This window comes from Eucyclogobius newberryi, unplaced genomic scaffold (assembly GCF_026437365.1).
Source record: "Eucyclogobius newberryi isolate DKJ021-1_F unplaced genomic scaffold, fEucNew1.0.hap1 SCAF_21, whole genome shotgun sequence".
Classification (NCBI taxonomy): Eukaryota; Metazoa; Chordata; class Actinopteri; order Gobiiformes; family Gobiidae; genus Eucyclogobius; species Eucyclogobius newberryi.
The window spans coordinates 11688916-11711723 of record NW_027315846.1 but is presented as its reverse complement, the minus strand read 5'-3'; the positions used below and the strand labels follow the sequence as shown (position 1 = coordinate 11711723).

At 41.6% G+C, this 22808-nt stretch overlaps 1 protein-coding gene and 1 long non-coding RNA gene across 3 annotated transcripts; both read left to right on the top strand.

Moving 5' to 3' along the window:
* Positions 1 to 705: 705 nt before the first annotated feature.
* On the top strand, positions 706 to 3404 carry LOC140370720 (uncharacterized). The gene is made up of 3 exons (XR_011928384.1): positions 706 to 770; positions 1777 to 1844; positions 1925 to 3404. It is a non-coding gene; the product is annotated as an uncharacterized lncRNA (long non-coding RNA).
* Positions 3405 to 6821: 3417 nt separating this feature from the next.
* On the top strand, positions 6822 to 13314 carry LOC140370841 (uncharacterized). Of its 2 annotated transcripts, none has more exons than XM_072458095.1 (5): positions 6822 to 6889; positions 6970 to 7399; positions 7839 to 8094; positions 11891 to 12095; positions 13017 to 13314. In XM_072458095.1, the coding sequence occupies exons 2-5, from the start codon at positions 7010 to 7012 to the stop codon at positions 13174 to 13176; spliced, it is 1011 nt and encodes a 336-aa protein (XP_072314196.1). In that variant the 5' UTR covers positions 6822 to 6889; positions 6970 to 7009; the 3' UTR covers positions 13177 to 13314. The 2 variants fall into 2 exon arrangements, with proteins under 2 accessions (XP_072314196.1, XP_072314195.1); XM_072458094.1 differs by having other exon boundaries at positions 6970 to 7414.
* Positions 13315 to 22808: the final 9494 nt, after the last annotated feature.

The following is a 22808-nucleotide window of genomic DNA, read 5'->3' as shown; positions in this document are numbered from 1 at the left end:
TCTTGACAATTGCCATTTCAATGCAGAACCAAAAAGACTAAAAATTTGATTCATGAATTTGTAATTAAGTAAAACAAATGGGAATGGTCCAATATGAATGAATGCGCCGATAGCTATTTGCTGATAGTGATAATTAGACAACAAATGTGTTAATTTATATTAAAGTTACCAAATTACCATTTCACATTAGTTAAAAATAATGAAATATTTTTATCTGGGATATAAAACTGCTCCTGGTATGATTGTCTGAACATAGACATATTTGGTCAAATCTGATGAATTGAGGACAAAATGAATGACACATGAGTTCAACCCACCAATATCATTGTTATACTACCCCTAAAAACAAAAGTGAAAAGTCCAGATGGAATGCCTTTTAAATGGAAAATTTCGTAAATTTGAGGCTTTTTTAATTTGTGATTCTTGAATTTAAACTGATCCTGATTCATCACAGAATGACTGATTTGACTGAAAATAAGGTTATAGATTTCCCTGTATGTACTACATGCCCTGGAGTTTGATAGTGCCCTTTTATCAGATGGTTGACAACAGGGAATAAATAAATAAAAATGTTGCCTTAAATGGAGTTTTAATAATCTGCAGAATCATTTATTGATCGCGTTCACTGACCAAAACCATTGAAACCCCCGACCACCAGAGGGCGCTGCGCTCTCAGCCTCCGTTGGTTATAAATAGAGGCCGGAAGACATGGAGCAGCCACACAAACAAGTGTGACAAGAACCGGTGTGGTTTTGGATAATAACGTAGAGGTAAGACTGCAAAGTTATCTCTGAAAGCTTGAAATAATGGAGAATGTGCAGTCTGAAGAAACTTTGCGGATTAAAACTTATATTTATGTATTTTTGGCCGCAGAACCTGGCTGCTAATTTCGCTAATGCAACTGCACAACTCAAACAAGGACAGTGAAGCCAAGAATGATGCACAGAAATTGATAATTTGTTCATCAACGTCTGAAAAGCAGAAAATAACTTTACGTTGAGTTGGCTTTTGAAATAATACATGTACCTCCCTCATAATGACAAGACCTTTTGGAGCTCGAGGAATGAGATGTGGCAGCTAAAGATGCTATCTTATCAGGCCACTGGGTTTACAATATTAATCTAGACAAATTTTTCTCAGCCGTTCACTTAATGCCTCCTGAACCACGTCTGCTACTTGTTTTGTCATGAGTACTGGCAGAAATATCTGTACGAAAAGCTAATCATAATTTCTAATCAAGAACTGTTTTGAAGCTGCTAATCAAAACAAATCCTGCAGTGTTTTATCTTGTTTAGACATGCACAAGTCTAGAATCCTCTTGCTTTCTCAACACTTATTTGTATTACTATAAGGGTCTCCACCTCAATGAGTAGTGAAGGTGAAGGTGAGACAGGCCTGATATGTTGCTATAAAACCGTGTAGTTTGCAATGTTTACCCCTTTTAAACACCGAGAGAGATTGGAATGGCAATATATCACATCATTTTACCACCCAAAAATACAGGACCCCTAAAGTGATCATTTTCTGCGAGGAATATTTATGTTGCCCTGTTTTTTTTTAATGTAAAAACAAACAAACATTCTACTGAAAAGTTGGAAGTTGAAACCTGAAAACTTGCCAACTCGATCAAACATATTTTCAAATTTCCCAGTAATACTTCTGGTACATTTTAACATTACATCAAACCGTTTTGATTCACAGGGGAAATTACACATTAGCCCCCCAAACGTGATGCGGTTGTACAGTATTTACTCATTTGCACTTTCCCCTTTTCAGAGAAATGCTGTTCTTGTCCAAACTGCCCTTCAACAGTAAAGTTTCATTCACTCACTGACGCACAAAAGGTAAAACCAAGCATCTACATTTCATAAAATGAATTTCATTCATTACATTTTGTTTGTTTGTTTCTTTTCCTTGTCAATAGCACTTGTTACTCTGCTTGACAAACCCCAAAAGCGGCCGCCATGTCTCATCGTATACCCCTAACTGCAGTTGTGACCACAGTCCTGGGGGTGACTTTAGGTGGACTGCTGGCGTGGAGAGTTTACCGCACCAAAAGAAGAAGGCTGCTTTCCAATCAGAAGGCGGCTGAAACTGTAGCACTACCATGTCCCGCTGAAAAGGACTTGACACCTGTGGCGTTTGACCCATCGCCTGAATGTACCGAAGAGGAAGTGAAGGCCGGAGAGTCCAAGCCCACACCGGCTCCGCCCACAGTCCAGTTACCGTCATGTGAGCAAGTGTTTGGTGTGATGTGGGGATTTTAATTCACATAGCACTTTATGGGGGGCAGCGCAGAATGATGCAAATGGGGAGATTGTAGAACAGTTCTTGGAGGATAATAATTTGGTTTGTATAAATGATGGAAGGGGGATGTGCGGATCGATGTTCACACAGGGAGAAGCTCTGTTTTAGACCTAACATTGGTATCAAGAGATCTTGCTGGGATTTGTGAGTGGGATGTAAAGGGCGAGTCTACTATTGGCAGTGATCATTTTCCAATCTTTTGCACAATAAGTATAAATAGGGAAGCGAATGATGGTGAAAAACAGGAGAGGTGGGTGTTCAGTAAGGCTAGGTGGGATATATTTAAATATGTATGTATAGAGGAGGTCGATTTACGTTCAAACATAGAAGAGGTGGATAAAACATTTTCAGAGGTATTGATGAGCGCTGCTAATTTGGCAATTCCAAAAAGTAAGGGGAGAATGAGTAAGAAGGCAGTTCCCTGGTGGATAGAAGAGTGTACTGAGGCAGTAAAGGTGAGAAATAGAAGTCGCAGAGAGTCGGAGAGAACACACAATTTCCAGAAGCTAATAGAATATAAAAGAGCTCAGGCACAAGTAAGGAAAGTAATTAAACAGGCAAGAAAGGGAAGTTGGAGAGGATATTGCGACACAATAGGTAGGACAACCCCTCTGGGAAATGTATGGGGTATGATTAGAAAGATGAGAGGGATTAGAAGAGAGAGGACATATCCAATTCTTAAACAAGGGGAAGTAACTGCTGTGTCTAATGTAGAGAAGGCTGACCTTATGGTCCGAGCATTTGCAAAAATTCATAGTTCGGATAATTTGTCAGAGGCAGGGAAACGTGGAAGGGATGAAACCAGGATGGCAAATGGGAATATCTTGGAGGAACCAACACTCTGTAACCAAGTGATGGATGTTCCGTTCTCTATGTCAGAGATGAAGAGGGCTATAGAGAAGTCTGGCATGACTACACCAGGAAAGGACCAGATCTGTTATATTATGTTGAAGCATCTTGGGTGTAGGGCGGAAGGGGAAATTATTAGGGATATTTAATAAGGTATGGGAAGAGGGCAGGTTACCCAGGAGCTGGAAGGAAGCAGTGATTATTCCCATTATCGAGCCAGGGAAAGATCCAACAAATCCATCAAGTTACAGACCTATTGCGCTTACATCAAATGTTGGTAAGGTCATGGAGAGGATGATAACAGAGAGAATAACATACCACATTGAGAGTAAGTTTTTTTTTTCCACCATTTCAGAGTGTGTTTAGGAAAGGCAGGGGAACGATGGATCCAGCTGTATGTCTAGAGACGGAAATTAGAAAAGCACAGGTGAATAAGGAGGTAGTACTAGCAGTTTTCTTCGATACAGAGAAAGTGTATGATATGGTCTGGAAGGAGGGTCTTTTGATTAAGTTATTTAAGATGGGAGTTAGAGGTAGGGCTTTTAACTGGATTAAACAGTTTTTTTATTTGAGAGTTATCCAAGTCCAGATGGGAACTGCGAGATAAATATAAGGTTGAGAACGGTACTCCACAAGGCAGCGTTATTAGTCCACTTCTGTTTTTAACTATGGTAAATGATGTTTTTAGTAATATTGAGCCAGATTTAATGCAATCGTTATTCGCTGATGATGGAGCCTTGTGGAAAAGAGGAAAGAATCTAAGGCTTGTGCAAAATAAAATCCGGAGGGCAATAAAGACGGTTGAGAACTGGTCGTACACTTGGGGTTTTAAGTTCTCTGTGGAGAAAACAAAGTCAGTGGTTTTTAGTTGGAGAAAGAGTGAGGAGATTGATTTAAAAATGTATGGGGGAAATATTGAGCGGGTAAGTAGTTTTAGATTTTTGGGACTTGTTCTTCGACTCAAAACTTTTATGGAATGAGCACATAAGGAAAGTGGAAGAGAAATGTAAAAAAAGTGATCAATATAATGAGGTGTTTGTCAGGGTGTGCGTGGGGGGCGGAGCTAGCTGCTCTTAAAAACACATACATTGCATTGATTAGATCGGTGATGGACTACGGGTGCCTGATGTACAGAGAAGCAAGTAAAACATGAATTAGGAGGTTGGAAGTTCTGCAAAATCAAGCCCTGAGATTATGCTGTGGAGCTCTAAAAACGTCTCCTGTTACAGCAGTTCAGGTTGAGATGGGAGAGTTGCCCGTAGACCTGAGACATAAGCAAATCATGATGCAATACTGGACAAATTTACAGGGACATGGGGAGGAGCGCCATCCAGCAGTCAAAAATCTTTAGCCATGTCGGGAAAACAGAAGGCAGAAACATCTTGCTTTGCCTGGACAGCAAGTCAAATTGCAACTGAGATGGAAATCCAGGGGAGAAATTACAGTCCTGCCGTGTCCGGCCCAGTCACACCTTTTTGGCTATAGCCGGCAGTTGAAGTTGACTTGTATGTTCACGAGATGGAAGGTAGAAGGGGGAGGAATATTTTGGAGGCTGTGAATGAGAGAATTCATAATATCTATTCAAGTTGCATTATTATATACACAGATGGGTCCAAAGAATCGGAATCAGGGAAAACGGGTTATGCATATGTTATACCGGAGTTAAATATTCAAAAAAACAGAGAACATCCGACTACCTTGCTGTTTACACAGTTGAGGTGATGCAATTATGAAGACGTTACAGTGGGTAGAAGAAAATAGAGTTGAAGAGGCACTTGTATGTTTCCGATTCATTTGCCTCATTGACTTCTATTCACGCTTTCTCATCACAGAGCCGTCCAGACATACTCTTTGAAATGTATCAGTTTTTGTTTCGACTTAATTGCCGCCAAATTCAAATCAAATTTATGTGGATCCCAGCTCATAAGCAGATACCTGGAAATGAAATAGCTGACTGTCTTGCTAAGCAGGCGCTAAAGGAGATTATGTTTGAAGTAGCTCTTAGTAAGACAGGGGTGAAATCGGTAATCTTAAGTCAAATTGTAACAGAGTGGCAGCGGCGCTGGGATGAAGGGCAGAAGGGGAGGCACATGTATCAGGTACAAAAGAAGGTAGGGAAGGTAAAAACTGGGGCTGAGCAGAAGAGAGCAGGTGGCAATTACAAGATTAAGATTGGGACACACTGGGTTAAATCAAACGTTAAAGTTACTGGGGAAACATCCTTCAGGATTGTGTGAATGTGGAGTTGAAATTGAGTCAGTGGAGCATGTCCTTTTACGATGCAGTAGGTTTGAGGCAAAGAGGGAGATTTTTAAGCGGGATTTTTTTAGGAACAGAGAAGAAGTGTTTGTTTGGAAAATATATTGAAAACCATAGAATGCAACGATTTAGTAAAATTCTTAAGGGAAACAAAGCTAATACATAGAATTTTGAGGTACAGTATACATAAGTGCAGATACTCTGACCCACACTCCAGCACAGTAGGTGGTGGAAATGCACCTAACGTTGGTTGCCACCCGCCAAAAAAAAAACAGGAAGAAGAAGAAACCATTGAAACCCCCGACCACCAGAGGGCGCTGCGCTCTCAGCCTCCGTCGGTTATAAATAGAGGCCGGAAGACATGGAGCAGCCACACAAACAAGTGTGACAAGAACCGGTGTGGTTTTGGATAATAACGTAGAGGTAAGACTGCAAAGTTATCTCTGAAAGCTTGAAATAATGCAGAATGTGCAGTCTGAAGAAACTGTGCGGATTAAAACATATATTTATGTATTTTTGGCCGCAGAACCTGGCTGCTAATTTCGCTAATGCAACTGCACAACTCAAACAAGGACACTGAAGCCAAGAATAATGCACAGAAATTGATAATTTGTTCATCAACGTCTGAAAGGCAGAAAATAACTATACGTTGAGTTGGCTTTTGAAATATTACATGTACCTCCCTCATAATGACAAGACCTTTTGGAGCTCGATGAGGAATGCGATGTGGCAGCTAAAGATGCTGTCTTATCAGGCCACTGGGTTTACAATATTAATCTAGACTAATTTTTCTCAGCCGTTCACTTAATGCCTCCTGAACCACGTCTGCTACTTGTTTTGTCATGAGTACTGGCAGAAATATCTGTACGAAAAGCTAATCATAATTTCTAATCAAGAACTGTTTTGAAGCTGCTAATCAAAACAAATCCTGCAGAACAAACTGTAGTGTTTTATCTTGTTTTGACATGCACAAGTCTAGAATCCTCTTGCTTTCTTATTTGTATTACTATAAGGGTCTCCACCTCAATGAGTAGTGAAGGTGAAGGTGAGACAGGCCTGATATGTTGCAGAGACTGCTATAAAACCGTGTAGTTTGCAATGTTTACCCCTTTTAAACACAGAGAGAGATTGGAATGGCAATATATCACATAATTTTACCACCCAAAAAGACAGGACCCCTAAAGTGATCATTTTCTGAGAAGAATATTTATGTTGCCCTGTTTTTTTGATGTAAAAAACATTCTACTGAAAAGTTGGAAGTTGAAACCTGAAATCTTGCCCACTCAACTTCTGGAACATTTAACCTTACATCAAACCGTTTTGATTCACAGGGGAAATTACACATTAGCCCCCTAAACGTGATGCGGTTGTACAGTATTTACTCATTTGCACTTTCCCCTTTTCAGAGAAATGCTGTTCTTGTCCAAACTGCCCTTCAACAGTAAGGTTTCATTCACTCACTGACGCACAAAAGGTAAAACCAAGCATCTAAATTTCATGAAATGAATTTCATTCATTACATTTTGTTTGTTTGTTTCTTTTCCTTGTCAATAGCACTTGTTACTCTGCTTGACAAACCCCAAAAGCGGCCGCCATGTCTCATCGTATACCCCTAACTGCAGTTGTGACCACAGTCCTGGGGGTGACTTTAGGTGGGCTGCTGGCGTGGAGAGTTTACCGCACCAAAAGAAGAAGGCTGCTTTCCAATCAGAAGGCGGCTGAAACTGTAGCACTACCATGTCCCGCTGAAAAGGACTTGACACCTGTGGCGTTTGACCCATCGCCCGAATTTACCGAAGAGGAAGTGAAGGCCGGAGAGTCCAAGCCCACACCGGCTCCGCCCACAGTCCAGTTACCGTCATGTGAGCAAGTGTTTGGTGTGAATCCCGTCACGGTGAGTTCGACGGAGGAGTGGCAACAACTGTGGCCCCTGTTCCAGAAGGAGCTGTCGGACTTCCCTATGCTGGGACTGGACTGTGAATGGGTAAAGACCAACGGCGTAAGAAATGATCCATGCATGAATTCATCTCACGAGGAAAAACCCACCCAGAATATAAAAATGATAAATGTCCCCTCCAATTGGCTAATCCTATAGAAAGGCTGTAGTTTTGCATGACTCAACCATGTTTAAACGCTCAACAAGCAAGACATTTGAAAACCTGTTCCCCCATTGCTTCTTAAATTGCTATGGCAACAGTCCTAATATTTCATCATTCTGAAATGCATGGATACATTTGGCTTATTTCATCTGTATTTATTAGACAGATTTCTATTCCCTGATACTAAACGATTAGTTTCCAAATGCAAAGTAGAACATTTGGTGCTCATGAGTGCACATCAAATAGCAAAACTGATTTAGGGTGGACTAACCTTAATCCGTAGTGTTTTCTTGTATGACACTGCCACCTCTGTTTTTATTGCAGGTGTCCGTGAAAGGCAAAGCATCGGCGGTGTCTCTCCTGCAGATGGCGTCATACTCTGGTCGCTGCATCCTCGTGCAGCTGCTTCACTTTCGAAACTCGCAGCAGCCTTTCCCCGAGCCTGATCCAAGTGCTCCGGGACCCCCACATCCTCAAAGTCAGAGTGGGATGTTAGAAACTTTGAGTCTTTTCCTACATCTGCAGAGACGGCACCACGCGACGCTGGATCTGCCACTGCTTCATGGCCATCAAAGACTCGGTAAGAACACAGACTACAAACACAAACTATTTCTGATGTCTCCAATGAAGACCTAGAGAGGCATTACATCCTTTAACCTTTGTCCCACACAGTATCCAGTTCCTCTTTAAATGGTTATCCTGGTGACACATGAGCTGTATTTTAATGTCTCCTATCTGTGTCTTCCTTTACCTTCATAGGGATGTCAAGATTAATTGGTCATTGGGATTATTCAGGTCATAATATAATTGTAAGAATTAAAAAGTAATAATCGTGACCATTTTAGAAGCAAAATTGTGTCATTTCTATTCAATCAGGACCCAGAAAAGTGCACCTAAATGTATAATGATTTTTATGTGGCTGTTTTATATCACAATAGCTTTACTTTTGCATTCAGAAAGTTTGATTTCATAAAGAATGGTCACATACTAATGGAACAGTGATGTGTTAAAATTAATACATACTTTTGTTATCTGTCAGTAATCAAGAATCATTGTTGTATCGTGATGTGTATATACCAGTGGTTCTTAACCTGGGTTCGGTGAGTCAACCTCAGGGTTCGGCGGAGGTCAAAACACACATCAGACTCATATGATTTGTGCTGCAGGGAATTTGGTGCATTCATTTGTCGACTTGTGACTGTCGTGATGGTATGTCTTGTGATTTCTTTCTTAATATTTTAGACTGAATCAAAGCCCACCTTTCTGGGCAATGTCTTGGTACCAGCTTGCACCTAAGAGGGCCAAAAGGACCAGGGAAATCACCCAGAGTTTAACCTGTATCAAAGCCCTCCTTTCTGGGCTAAGTCTTGGCACCAGCCTGGCCCCAAAAGGGCCAAAAGCAATAGAGAACAGGCCCCAGAGGTTACCCTGAATCTCAGCCCTCCTTTTAGGGTTAAGTCTTGGCACCAGCCTGGTCCCAAAGGTCAGCCTCTGGGGCCATTTCCCTTGTCCTTTTCTATAACTACTATAATATAATTTCTTTACGAGAAATCCTTTTCAAGGATGCTGGACATAAAAATGAAGAAAAGGAACAGACTTTGTTGTGAAAATGACTTGAGGGTGGCACTTGCTAAGGTGAATGTGCATTTTTGAACTGGTCTCTGAAAGTCAACAGATGAAGTCACACTGATTTGCAGTAAATTTTCATTATGTTTTTGTGTGAAAATCTTGTTTTGATGATTTTGTTCTTTGAACACCGTGATGTTGATGCACAGTTCATTTTGTGCACCAGTAAAATATATACCTATGTTTTGAATTCTGTGGCCCCATGCATGAACCTGACAACCCACATTTTTGAAAAAACTGTGATAACTATAACATACCATATCATATTATCTTTCTTTAAAATGTGTTTTTCTTGGATTAAGTATTTAGTTCTAGGACAATATAAGTGTCCAAACTCAGCCCACTGCATTTGAACTGTCCAGGGCCACACTTCTGGTTAATGCCAATCCTCCAGGTTAAAAGTGACAGTAGAACTCCAATCTGCTGAACGTTCTTACATTCCAGTCACAGGGTTTGTGTGAGGCTGTAGTTGCTTACTTACAGGATTGGGTAAACGTTTATAGAGTTGGGGTGTGTTGGAAACTGAGCCGAGGATGAGGAGCAAGAGGATGTTGTAACGTGCTTTAAACTCATGGGCTTTGAAACACCAAAGTAATGGAAGAAGAACTTCTAAAGAATACGACAAAGTCTGAAGAATAAAGTCTAAACACTTGGACGCCAACTGCCATAAAACAACAACAACAACAACAACCCATAAAACAACAACTTACTGTAATCATGCAAATCAGTTCCTCCTCTGCACAATGAAGATCCCGGTCTTTTCGTGGACATTGTGAAAGGCATGGAAACAAGCTTGTGCTCACGCTTTAAAGCAGTCTCTCAACGTAAACAATGGACAGCAGATTTCAGGTAAACATTTATTACATGCATAGAAACTTATGTACAATAACAATTATTCGAAAAATAAACTTTGTGAAATGAAATATAACTTAAAATGTCTCCAACATAAGAACAAGGAGTCCGAGTTTGTGCAAAGTTTGTAAAACATCGCTCCCATCCCCATCTTGATGTCAAATAAAGAGCGGGTTGATAAATATGGCCAGCGTTGCACCAATACCAGCTAATCCGAATCCGACTACTGCCATAAGAGTGTTCCTCACTGATGACTCTGGGTCTTCTACTCTGAAGAATTGGACAAATCCGTCCCATGCATTGTTCTGGACCAGCCACTCTCGATGGTGGGACAGAAGGTACGAGGAGATTGCTTGGCCCACTTGCTCCACATAGTTTTCTCTTCTGTTTGTCTTCAGAGACTGGCACACAACGGCCCCGAATGAGATCAGGCTGGCGACACGACCCCAGTTGGTGGTGCCGTCTTCAAAGATGAACTTGGCCACTTCACTGATGAGCGCTACATCAGCTCCTCTGTCCTCTATAGCCTTAGCTACATAGACTGCGCATTTGGGCAAAGGCGTGCGCAGGCTCTCCACCACTCGCTTCATTGTAGTCAGCGCTGGCCTTTTCCTCCTGTTGGACTGAGAAATCCCAGCGATGACTTTGAAAAAGTCGCTTAGCAACTGCTTTGTGGCGCACTCCAACGGGTCGCGCTCCGCCAAGGGGAACTCCGGCGTGACCGGTAGAGAACCGTCTGAGTCTTCGTAGTTTTCCTCCCGCATGTTTTTGGCCAATAGTTCGTTTTTCACGACTAGAGCCGACGGTCGCGAATACGGGGAGCCGCGGGAGCCGCGGGAGCCGCCGTTCCCTTTGCGAGAATCCATATTTGCCGCGGGCCTATTTACCTGCGCGGAAGAATCGTGCACAGCGCCCCCTGCGACTCCATGGAATAAGTCCGTGTTTGAGAGTTTCAAAGTTGTCCGTTTCGCTGGAAAATTCCTAATATTCATCTTTGCTGATGAATACAACACGAATTTGTTCGATTGCTCAAAGTTATCTGCTTGTCCGCTCGACAGAATCTCAGACCATCAGAATCAGAGTGGTGTCGTCCTGTCAGGTGCAAACGTATGACTTCCATGGGCGGAGCCAGGCCCTGGATTTGGGGATTTTAATATTTTAAAAATGCATCATGACGTCACTAAGTGTTTAGCGCAGCAGGTAGACCCGTTTCATTGGTTATTTTTGCTGAACTGATGTATGATTGGCTGCATGTAGAAAGTGGGCGGTGTTTACAGCACGTCATGCAATCTGACCAATTTGATTTGTTTGTGGGTTTGTCAGGTTCATGCATGAGGCCACAAAATTTGAAAAAATACATTTTATTTTTCCAACTAACCCAATGAAACTGGGGTTCAGTACCTCCAAAAAGTTTAAGAACCACTGGTATATAAATAATAATAGTAATACCGGTAGATTGTATTAAAAATACCTGGAGACCTCCAGTATCGGGAAATATTGAAGACACCATTATTTTTCAGATAAATACATTTTATTATTATTTTTACCAAGTGGAAAGTTAGTTTGTGATCTTTACTTCAATTTAAGATAGTTTTATGGACCTTGCTTTGAATTTTGTTTGGAATTTTAAAACATTCGGTCACAGCAGCAAGCCAAATATCGAATATCGCCTCATTAAAAAATCCACATCGGACCCTCGCTAAAAACTGTCACTTTATAAATGTAAGATAGACAAGTTTAAATGCCATACTGCGGGACATTCCAGGCAAAGAAATGAAGACAAGTAGGCAGTACCCTCTCCAGCAAAGTCACATAGTACTTAATGAACATAAAATAGTTGTGTTAAATGGGTTGTTGTGTATAATTACTGTGTGTAGTCATGAATCTCTGGTTTGCAGGGCGAGCGTCTGAGTCACGCAGTCGGCTGTGCCTTCGCGGCCTGTTTGGAGCGGAAACAGAAGCGGGAGAAGGAGTGCGGTGTCACCGCGACCTTCGACGCCAACAGGACGACCTTCACCCGGGAGGGCTCATTCAGGGTCACCACGGCAACGGAGGCGGCCGAGAGAGAGGAGGTGATGAGGCAGCTCCAGGACGCAAAGAAAGGTTTGTGTGGTTTTAGGACTCTTTAGTTTAGTTTATTTGCCACCATTTGTTTGTTTATTTGGTTGTTTGTGATGTCTTTCAATGTCACAAAACATTAGTGGTTGTCCCAAAATTACATAATCAAATAATCGGAATAAAGAAGGCTCAAAGGAAGATAAACTGGTTATTTATGAATACATCGTAATGGTAGAGAGAAGTGGTGGCAAGCAAATTCCTCGTTTGGCAATAAACCTGATTCTGATTTCAAGCCAATTGCAAGAATATATTGCTTCCTATTTATATGATTGGTTATATTTGATTGGGATGAAAGTAAAAACTAAACTAAACTATAGTCTATAAACCTACCATACAGTGAATGAACACTTTTGACCGTTCATTATTTCACATTTTACTTCTGAATAGGGATCAAAATGAATCGGGTCCCAATATAATCGTAAGAATTAAAACATTGTGACATTTCAATGAGAACTCTAGAGACCTAAATACAAAGTGCTTTTTATCTGGCTCAATATGTCAAATCAATTTAACTTCATCATTCAGAAAGTTTGATTTCATAAAGCTGGTTACTTGGTAGAGGAATGGTGATTTAATAGACAATGTGAATGAAAATTAATTAAGAATTTTGCTTTTGTTTGTTTTAATATGATGACAATAATATTCTTATAAAATTCTATAATAATAAAATTCTATTTATATATTCTGAGTTTTCGTTTATAAGAGATCTTCTACTGAGAGTGTTTTTTTCAAACTTCCTACAAGTTATCTGTTCTTTTCCTCTGTATCTACCTGCGTTGCAACAATGAAATTTCCCCATGTAAAGGAATATTTTATCTTAACTTCTAATCCTCAGTCTAAACATGACCTTGTGACGGCTCTAGTTCTGAAAAGGCTCCTGAACTGTGACCTCTGCTCTTTCCTCAGACACGGACCCTACAGTCAGTGTGAACTCCATCAGCAGTGGGACAAACTCCTCCGGCCCCCTCTCGGCGGGCTCTTCCTCTTCCCCCTCCTCCTCCCCGCCCCTCTCCGTGATGACCGCCCTGGGACCTCAGGTGATCCCGCGCCGACATGCCACGCCTGAGGCCTTGGCCCGACAGGGCTCCTTCAGAGGTTTCCCCGCCCTGAGCCAAAACACGTCCCCGTTCAAGCGCGGGCGGTCTCTGCGCATGAACGAGCTGCCCTCCACTCAGCAGCGCAAGTCTGACTTCTCCATTAACAATACGGGTGAGGCGCAACGCTGCACGGATCACATGTTCTGAGTTCATACAAGAGTCCTGAGTCTATGGGTGTGTGTCTGTGTCAATGGCAAGATTTAACAGACTTAAATCTGACAACTTGAAGGAAATCATCTTCACGCTTAAAGGAATAATACAATACAATTTCATATTAACAGTTCAATTTATGTCATATTAAAGGTCTATTATATACAGTCCATCCTTTCTCAAAATAACCAGCACAAATGGGTGGTACTCTTTAATGACTACAGCTTAATTAGCCTTAATAAAGCATGAACAAAGACTTATTTCCAGCTTAATAAACATTTAATTAAGGGGTTAGGTTACGGGTATGATGCCTGAATTATTCTTGTCAAACATTGTACATTATAAAGTCTTTTTTCATGCTTTATGCAACTGTGACCGCCCACTGCTTGGTCAAGTAAATTAATTCATTCCGAAACAATGAGCTTACATTGTATACGTTTTTTATATAAAATCGGAAACTTTATAAACATTTTAAAGTTATTAAAACATTTAGAAGAATTTTAAGTTTTACATGTGTTTTTACAATCAGTTACAACAGAGCTGCTTGTCCTTTGCCGTGCCATTAAATTCTTGCTATTTGAACTCCCCTGCCAACATTCCTGCACAAAAAACATGAATCCATGCCCCACAGTTTGGAGAGTTTCCTGTATCGTAATTATGTGTATTCTTCTTCATCTCTTCTTACTTATCATTTTCACTACCTCCCTCTACGGCTGCTAGTCCTCTTTGCACTACCTAGCCTTTTGCTGCTAATCTCTCTGATACTTATCTTTGCACTACCTTTCTCTACTGCTGCCAGCCCTCCTTGTTACTTATCTACAAACCACCTTCTTCTGTCAGTTTCTACTTATACTGCTCATACACCATACTATCCCCTACTGTACATTTTGTATTTATTCACTGAATTCACTTTACATACTCTGCACTTTATCTGCTGTTTTGCACTTCTGGTTGATGCTAATTGCATTTCGTTGTCCTAGTACCTGTACTCTGTGCAATGACAAAGTTGAATCTAATCTAATCTAAAATTATGCTGTTTTGGACACAGAAATGTAAACTGGATGCATTAATGTTTATTGAACTTTGAACTCAACTCGACTAATGCTTTTAACACATTTTTTGTGACATTTTTCTGTAATGTGTTGTAAACCAATCAATTAGCACTTAACGAAATGCTACCAATCTTCTGGAAATGTATAGCTTCTTAAAAAAAAATCACATACAATATACGTAATTGCTCGATGTCTGTCATTGTGATTATAACATTTCATAAAATTCTGATGGCATCTAAAAACACAATTTATGGTAGAGATTAGGGTAAACTAACTGCTATTTTTGTAGTCGACTAGCCAGACTTTCATTTATTTTTTTTATTTAAAAAATATATATTTCCAAGGGTTTGGTGAATGCGCATATGAAACTGGTGGGGTTCAGTAATATTTTAAGTTTAAAAGATATTACTGGCGTCTGACGCATCCTGTGATTGGGTGTGAAGCATCTCACTGTAAATAAGGTTTTGTTGCAGCAACAATCGGTGTGGACCTAATGATGGTGGCGGTGCCCAACTGGTGGCCTCATTTACCAGTGCAGAGTTTTTCGTAGTACTACGAAAAACTCTTTCACTACTTAAACTTTTACTCTCAAGCTCTCCACTTATTTTTCCTCATTGTTTTTGAAGAAGTTGAATGTTTTACTTTGCACAAGCACTAAACATTAGATCATTTGACCTAAATTAGTTAGTTGTGGTGCGTCGACTGCTGCACCCAAAAACTACAGGGAGATTCCATCAACTCGTCTTCTCACTTACTCGGTCAGTCATGGTTTTATTTTTTTAATCAAGCCTGTGAATATGATCTATTCTCTCTTTTTCCATTTTGTAATTATTTCATTACTTTATTCCACTTCTTTATAGATCTATTGAGAAAAGATTGAATAAATTGATGGTGGTAGAAAAGTGTTTGTAATCTTTGTCACTGCATTTGGAAAGTTGCATTACACATTGAAAGTACCGTGACTTCGGCATGCGCAGGTGACTAAAATGTCCTGTTCATAATGTATGGCACATGTTTAGTTAAAACTCTTTATCATTTGGGCTAATTTCCCCTAAAATGCCAGACTAAAATTACCCTCAATTCAAACTGAAGCTGTTTTGATGTATAAACAAATGGCTGATCCTCTAGTTTTGCCCTCTGCTGTCAGATTTACTCGTGGTGGTTACAAACTATGCACAAAGGGGTAGAGCTGCTGTTAGGCGGTTTGGATTGACTGATGACAGATTTGGCATTTCTGGGTCTTGACAATTGCCATTTCAATGCAGAACCAAAAAGACTAAAAATTTGATTCATGAATTTGTAATTAAGTAAAACAAATGGGAATGGTCCAATATGAATGAATGCGCCGATAGCTATTTGCTGATAGTGATAATTAGACAACAAATGTGTTAATTTATATTAAAGTTACCAAATTACCATTTCACATTAGCTCAAATAGATTTTTTTTTTATCTGGGATATAAAACTGCTCCTGGTATGATTGTCTGAACATAGACATATTTTGTCAAATCTGATGAATTGAGGACAAAATGAATGACACATGAGTTCAACCCACCAATATCATTGTTATACTACCCCTAAAAACAAAACTGAAAAGTCCAGATGGAATGCCTTTTAAAAGGAAAATTGTGTTAATTTGAGGCTTTTTTAATTTGTGATTCTTGAATTTAAACTGATCCTGATTCATCACAGAATGACTGATTTGACTGAAAATAAGGTTATAGATTTCCCTGTATGTACTACATGCCCTGGAGTTTGATAGTACCCTTTTATCAGATGGTTGACAACAGGGAATAAATAAAAATGTTGCCTTAAATGGAGTTTTAATCTGCAGAATCATTTATTGCTCACGTTCACTGACCAAAACCATTGAAGCCCCCGACCACCAGAGGGCGCTGCGCTCGCAGCCTCCGTCGGTTATAAGTAGAGGCCGGAAGACATGGAGCAGCCACACAAACAAGTGTGAGGAGAACCGGTGTGGTTTTGGATAATAACGTAGAGGTAAGACTGCAAAGTTATCTCTGAAAGCTTAAAATAATGCAGAATGTGCAGACGTGAGCGTCTTGTTTGTCTGTGCTGTAGTGCAGGGGTCCCCAACCACCGGGCCGGTGGTAATCCATCAGTGACAGCATCTTCTCTGACGTAACTTTCGCCTGTCCCTCATGACACGCTATAAGCTCGTCTGTGGATATATAATGAAAAGCCTTATTGGAAATTGCCAATGGAATCCATGAAATATAATGGCAAGTATATTATATCTCTGCTCCTGTCCTGCGTGAGAACATAACTGATACGTGCATTATACATGATACGTCATCGCGGATGCGTTGCATCAAACAAGTCTTGGAGAGCATTTTTGTAAAGGGAAAAAGGCCAAGTGAGGAGTCAGACGAGGAGTCAGCGGCGATTTTGGAGGACACGTAACCTGGGCCAGAATTCTGCAACTGCTATCTTGATCACCTGTTTTTACTTTTACAAGAGTTTGAGCTCTACTTCCCGTGCCGTGACGGCAACAAGACAAAACTACGGAGCAGACAGGATTTAAACACACTGCGGGGGTCATTGTCTCCCATCACGCCTAGATGGGATCAACTCATTGCACAGAAACACGAGCAGGGCCCCCACTGATTCAGCGGTGTGGTGAGTTGTAATTTTTACGTACTTATTTTTGCCATATTTATCTGATGAGCTTCCACCAGTCAGAAGAACAGTGAGGACACGTGTAACTGTACGTTGTTACTCCAATTCGGATCTTTTGGTATGGCACACTTAATGTACAAACGCGCCTTCCCGGCTGAATCGAATGGAAGCCCCGCCCACTTCCGCGCAAATTAACCTGACCGCGACATAAACTGGCACACCGGTCCGTAAAAATAAAACCTACGTTATTCCGGTCCGTGGTGCAAAAAGGTTGGGGACCCGTGCTGTAGTGAATGGCACTGCTCCCGCCTTCTCTGTGGCTGCTGCTTCTGTTAACCTCCCCGCACTGCCCCGCGTCTGGAAGTAAATCTGCAGTGAAACGCTCAGGGCCGGCCCAAGCCTTCAGGGGGCCCTAAGCGAAAACATTTTTGGGGGCCCCTCACCACGTCATCAGAATCAGTTTTATTGCCATTGTCAGTAAACAATTCACATATGGGAACTTTCTTCAACGCAAACAAAGCGCACCAAAACTCCAGGGCATATGTTTGACAGTTAGTTTATTCTCAACACCTCACAAGGTCAAATATTGATAACTTAAATCCCACAATGCAACTTGGTATTCCGCTGACATCACCTCTACTCCCTGTACAAATAACACACGTCCCAGATATGTTTTTGGGCGTATTTGTGGGCGTTAAGGGTCGACAGCCACATTAGCACATTAGTTTAAATTAATGAACAGGGGGGTCTGGGGGCCCTCCCCCAGAGATTTTCAGACCTTTTTTGGGTCTTCTGGTGCATTTTAATGTGGTCCAGCCGGCTAAAGTAAGAGTAAAATGTTGAGGTTGTAATGCTATAAAATGATGTGATGAAACTGTGCCAGGAGAAAATGATTAAAGCCAGTTATTAATGCATTATGGTACTTAATTACTCAATACAATAATGGCTATGAAAAATAATTTTGATCAAATTGATTCATTTTAACTGAATGTAAAATCCTTACTAATTTATCTTTTACAGCTCCCAACTGTTCTTTCTTGCTAAAGTGACAAAACAAGTTATATTAAATTAAACAAATGGCATAAGCATTGCTTGATAACTCATAAAACTACACAGTGCAAAAATGTTATTCCCAGAGAATGAACAGAACGAGAAGTGAAGGTCCAAACCTAGCTATAGTGAAGCGACTGCGTTTCTGCAACTTTGCCACTTTTATATAAAAATATATAGTATTATTCTATAACAGACGTAATCATAATATGTCTGGTTATTTTTCACTATCAATTTATTATAATTTATAACAAATAGTCTAATGATGCTTTTTAAATAAATTTAAAATGTTTTATTGCTCTATTAAAAGTTAATTACAATATAAATGTTTATTCTGATCAGAACATCACACACTGGACTCCTGCATGAAACAATGCTGCGATGTGATTGGCTGATGGACCTTACATGCATAAACCTTTACGTTCCTCTCATTGCACGTTAAGAAGTCAAAGTAAAACAGACATCACGAGTCACGATTGATCTCACACATGGTGATGTGAGAGCGGGGACGCAAACTCAAACCCGCTCATCTCTAACTGAGGCTGCACAGGGGCCCGGGACAGGGGCCGCACACTGTTCACTCCAAAGTCTCACGTCAGAGGTTCTGGACGAGACGGCGCTCGTCCGGACCGGATCTCCGCCTCTTAGTGACCCGGACCATAGAGGCCCCTCACCGGCCTCACCTGCAGCTAACACTCCCAGGCTGGTGTAAATGTTAAGCTTATTATCTTTCATTAAGACATATAATGCGCGGGGCAGAGCTCTCCTCGCCTCCAGTCTGAGCGAACTAACAAAAAGAATCGTGTTGTTTCAAACAGCAGCATTAACCGTCTCTTTGTAAGAGAAGTTCAATACCTGGAGAGTGTTGTTGAGTTTGCAGTTTCTTTACATCGTCAAGAAGTTTCTTCTTTCGTTTTTCGGCATCGGGGGGAAATATTCCTCTGGACATGATGACCACGCAGGGACCACGTTGTGTTTATGTTTTGCTCTCGAGCTCCTCGCGCACAATGAAGTTGCCCAATCAGCGCAGGTTTGGTGTCTTGGTTGCCAGATTGTCATTACAAATAATGTGGTTTGTGCGTTATGTTACCGCTGTGTGCGCTACTACACTAGTGGCGCACGCTGCGCTTGCACTTCGCATAAAACGGGTTGCCAGATTGGGGGCCCTATTAACGCCTCGGGGCCCAACGCGGCTGCTTAGTTTGCTTATAGGCTGGGCCGGCCCTGGAAACGCTGAACCCAGTGGCAACATATACATACTAAACAACATGGGGCCCTCCACAAAGCCCTGGGGCCCTCACAGAGCAGCGAGGCAGCAGAGGAGAATAGGTCAGACTTAAACCATGTGACTTTAACTGTATGACATCATCACTTTGAGATGTGGCATCACAGGAACATGTTAGAACGGAATATGAACATTTGCAAATGTTTTTTATTTATTTGACTTTGATTTGTTTGAAGAACATTCAGAAAATACACAAAAGTGACAGTTATGGTTGTCATAGAAACAAATCATCTGTTCTTTCAATGAACAACATATAAATATAAATGCAATACATAACACTTGTTAAAACCTGCCAATTATACATTTGTAAATGTTTTAAATTAAGTTCTTTGTTAAAATGCTCAAATCTAAATTTTCAATTTAAAAATCACATTAAAAATATTACATTGCAGTGGCATTAAAATAAGTGTGAGAGAAAGTGACTGTCGAGGAGGTCAAGGGTCAGGTCCAGGCTCAGGGTCTGGTCCAGGGTCTGGGTCCAGGGTCTGGGTCCATTGTCTGGGTCCATTGTTTGGGTCCAGGGTCTGGTCCAGGGTCAGGGTCAGGTCCAGGGTCAGGGTCAGGTCTGGATGTAGAGTCAGGCCTGCTGTGTGACGTTCATCTGGTCGTCAGTTTTCCCGAGCATCACCACCTGCAGCTCTTCACTCAGCTACAACACATGAACACACCATGAACACACAAGAGAACACATGAACACACAAGAGAACACACAAGAGAACACACAAGAGAACACACAAGAGAACACACAAGAGAACACATGAACACACAAGAGAACACATGAACACACAAGAGAACACACAAGAGAACACATGAACACACAAGAGAACACATGAACACACGAGAACACACAAGAGAACACATGAACACACAAGAGAACACATGAACACACAAGAGAACACATGAACACACAAGAGAACACACAAGAGAACACATGAACACACAAGAGAACACATGAACACACAAGAGAACACATGAACACACAAGAGAACACATGAACACACGAGAACACACAAGAGAACACACAAGAGAACACATGAACACACAAGAGAACACATGAACACACGAGAACACACAAGAGAACACATGAACACACAAGAGAACACATGAACACACAAGAGAACACATGAACACACAAGAGAACACATGAACACACAAGAGAACACATGAACACACAAGAGAACACACAAGAGAACACATGAACACACAAGAGAACACATGAACACACAAGAGAACACATGAACACACAAGAGAACACATGAACACACAAGAGAACACATGAACACACAAGAGAACACACAAGAGAACACATGAACACACAAGAGAACACATGAACACACAAGAGAACACATGAACACACAAGAGAACACATGAACACACAAGAGAACACATGAACACACGAACGAACACACGAACACACACACGAACGAACACACACACGAACGAACACACACACGAACGAACACACACACACGAACGAACACACACACGAACGAACACACACACGAACGAACACACACACGAACGAACACACACACGAACGAACACACACACGAACGAACACACACACGAACGAACACACACACGACGAACACACACACGACGAACACACACACGAACGAACACACACACGAACACACACACGAACACAGGACTACGCTAATGTATCTTTGGTAAATTAGCCACATGCTAACACAATGCGCCCCAGAGTCTGTGATGGTCTGCTTCTGTTGCAGAAAGGGCGGAGCTCAGGTGAGTGTCATACCTGGAAGGGGCTGAGCTTGGAGGTGGGGCACTCAGGTGAGAGTATGTATCCCACAGGAGGCTGACACCACCACACAGCCACCTGCCCCGCCTCCTGCCCCGCCTCCAGAGGGAAACAGCCCAGCTCCTCACAGCCCAGAGCGAGCCCAGGCCCAGAGTCCAACTGCAGCGGCACCGACCCAAGCAAACTGAGACCCACCACCTGAAGGACGAGAACTGAGAGTTACACCCGAGAGTTACACCCGAGAGTTACACCCGAGAGCTACAGTTACACCCGAGAGCTACACCCGAGAGCTACACCCGAGAGCTACAGTTACACCCGAGAGTTACACCCGAGAGTTATACCCGAGAGCTACACCCGAGAGCTACACCCGAGAGCTACACCCGAGAGCTACACCCGAGAGTTACACCCGAGAGTTACACCCGAGAGTTACACCCGAGAGTTACACCCGAGAGTTACACCCGAGAGTTACACCCGAGAGTTACACCCGAGAAACATGTCTGTGTAATCCCTCATTTGGTTCAGTTGTTTCATCTGGACTCATCCAAGAGTCATTTTCAATCTGTGAATCTGGAACAGGAACTCAGATGTTTATCCTACTCTGAGTAGGCCCCGCCCACCGGAACTCCTGATGAAAAGGTGTTATTGGTTTCACCAGAAACTGAACCTCTTTGTTTATTATCAGCCTCCTATTGTCCCTAACTCACTCTCTCTCCTCCCTCTGATGACGTCAGAATGCTGTGGGCGTCGACCTCTCCAGAGATTAAAAATTCCATTATAAACAACAGGAAGTTTTGAATCTTAAACCGTTTCTATTTAATGATTGTCTCTTTAACCCTTTCTCTTCATCTTTTGTCCTGCTCAGAATCTTCTCCTCTGCATTTGATCCAGTGTGTTGTGTCTTTAAGATGAAGCTGCACGACGCTCTGTGGTCCTGAACTCCAGTGTCTGACGTGTGAGAGAGCCTCTGGTGCAGTGGCTCTCTTTAGTCTCACTATGTGGCTCTCTTTAGTCTCACTATGTGACTCTCTTTAGTCTCACTATGTGGCTCTCTTTAGTCTCACTATGTGGCTCTCTTTAGTCTCACTATGTGGCTCTCTTTAGTCTCACTATGTGGCTCTCTTTAGTCTCACTATGTGGCTCTCTTTAGTCTCACTATGTGGCTCTCTTTAGTCTCACTATGTGGCTCTCTTTAGTCTCACTATGTGGCTCTCTTTAGTCTCACTATGTGGCTCTCTTTAGTCTCACTATGTGGCTCTCTTGCTTTGGACAGAATAAACTACATTGTTCTGTTTTTGTGTTGCATCTTGTCCTGAGGATGATCCAGTTTGTGTCTTAAAGTGTTTCCTGGTTTAATGTAAACAGGGACTAAATTCTCCCAAGACATAAGGGACAGAAACACAAGTTCTGTTTCCCTTTTGAAGTTTTAGATCACACGGAATCCGTTTGAACCAGGAAACACTTTAAAACACAAACTGGTTAAAAAAAACAGAGTTAAAGTGAGAGTTCAGGAGTGTGTGGTTTCTCCTGCTCTGACCTCAGAGCTGCTTCCAGACGACTGTTGGCTGTGGCTCTGTTCTCGCTGAACACTCTTCTCACAGTCCTGCACCAGAAGAAAAGAGTTTGTTCAGGTGAGTGGATGAGATGTTCTCCTGTGAGTGGA

What these genes read in the sequence shown, in the direction of transcription:
- LOC140370841 (XM_072458094.1), top strand. Translation starts at nt 7,010, where the DNA reads ATGTCTCATCGTATACCCCTAACTGCAGTTGTGACCACAGTCCTGGGG. An exon ending in TCATGGCCATCAAAGACTCG is followed by an intron (nt 8,095 to 11,890) that starts GTAAGAACACAG and finishes TCTGGTTTGCAG; the next exon opens with GGCGAGCGTCTGAGTCACGC. An exon ending in GCTCCAGGACGCAAAGAAAG is followed by an intron (nt 12,096 to 13,016) that starts GTTTGTGTGGTT and finishes CTCTTTCCTCAG; the next exon opens with ACACGGACCCTACAGTCAGT.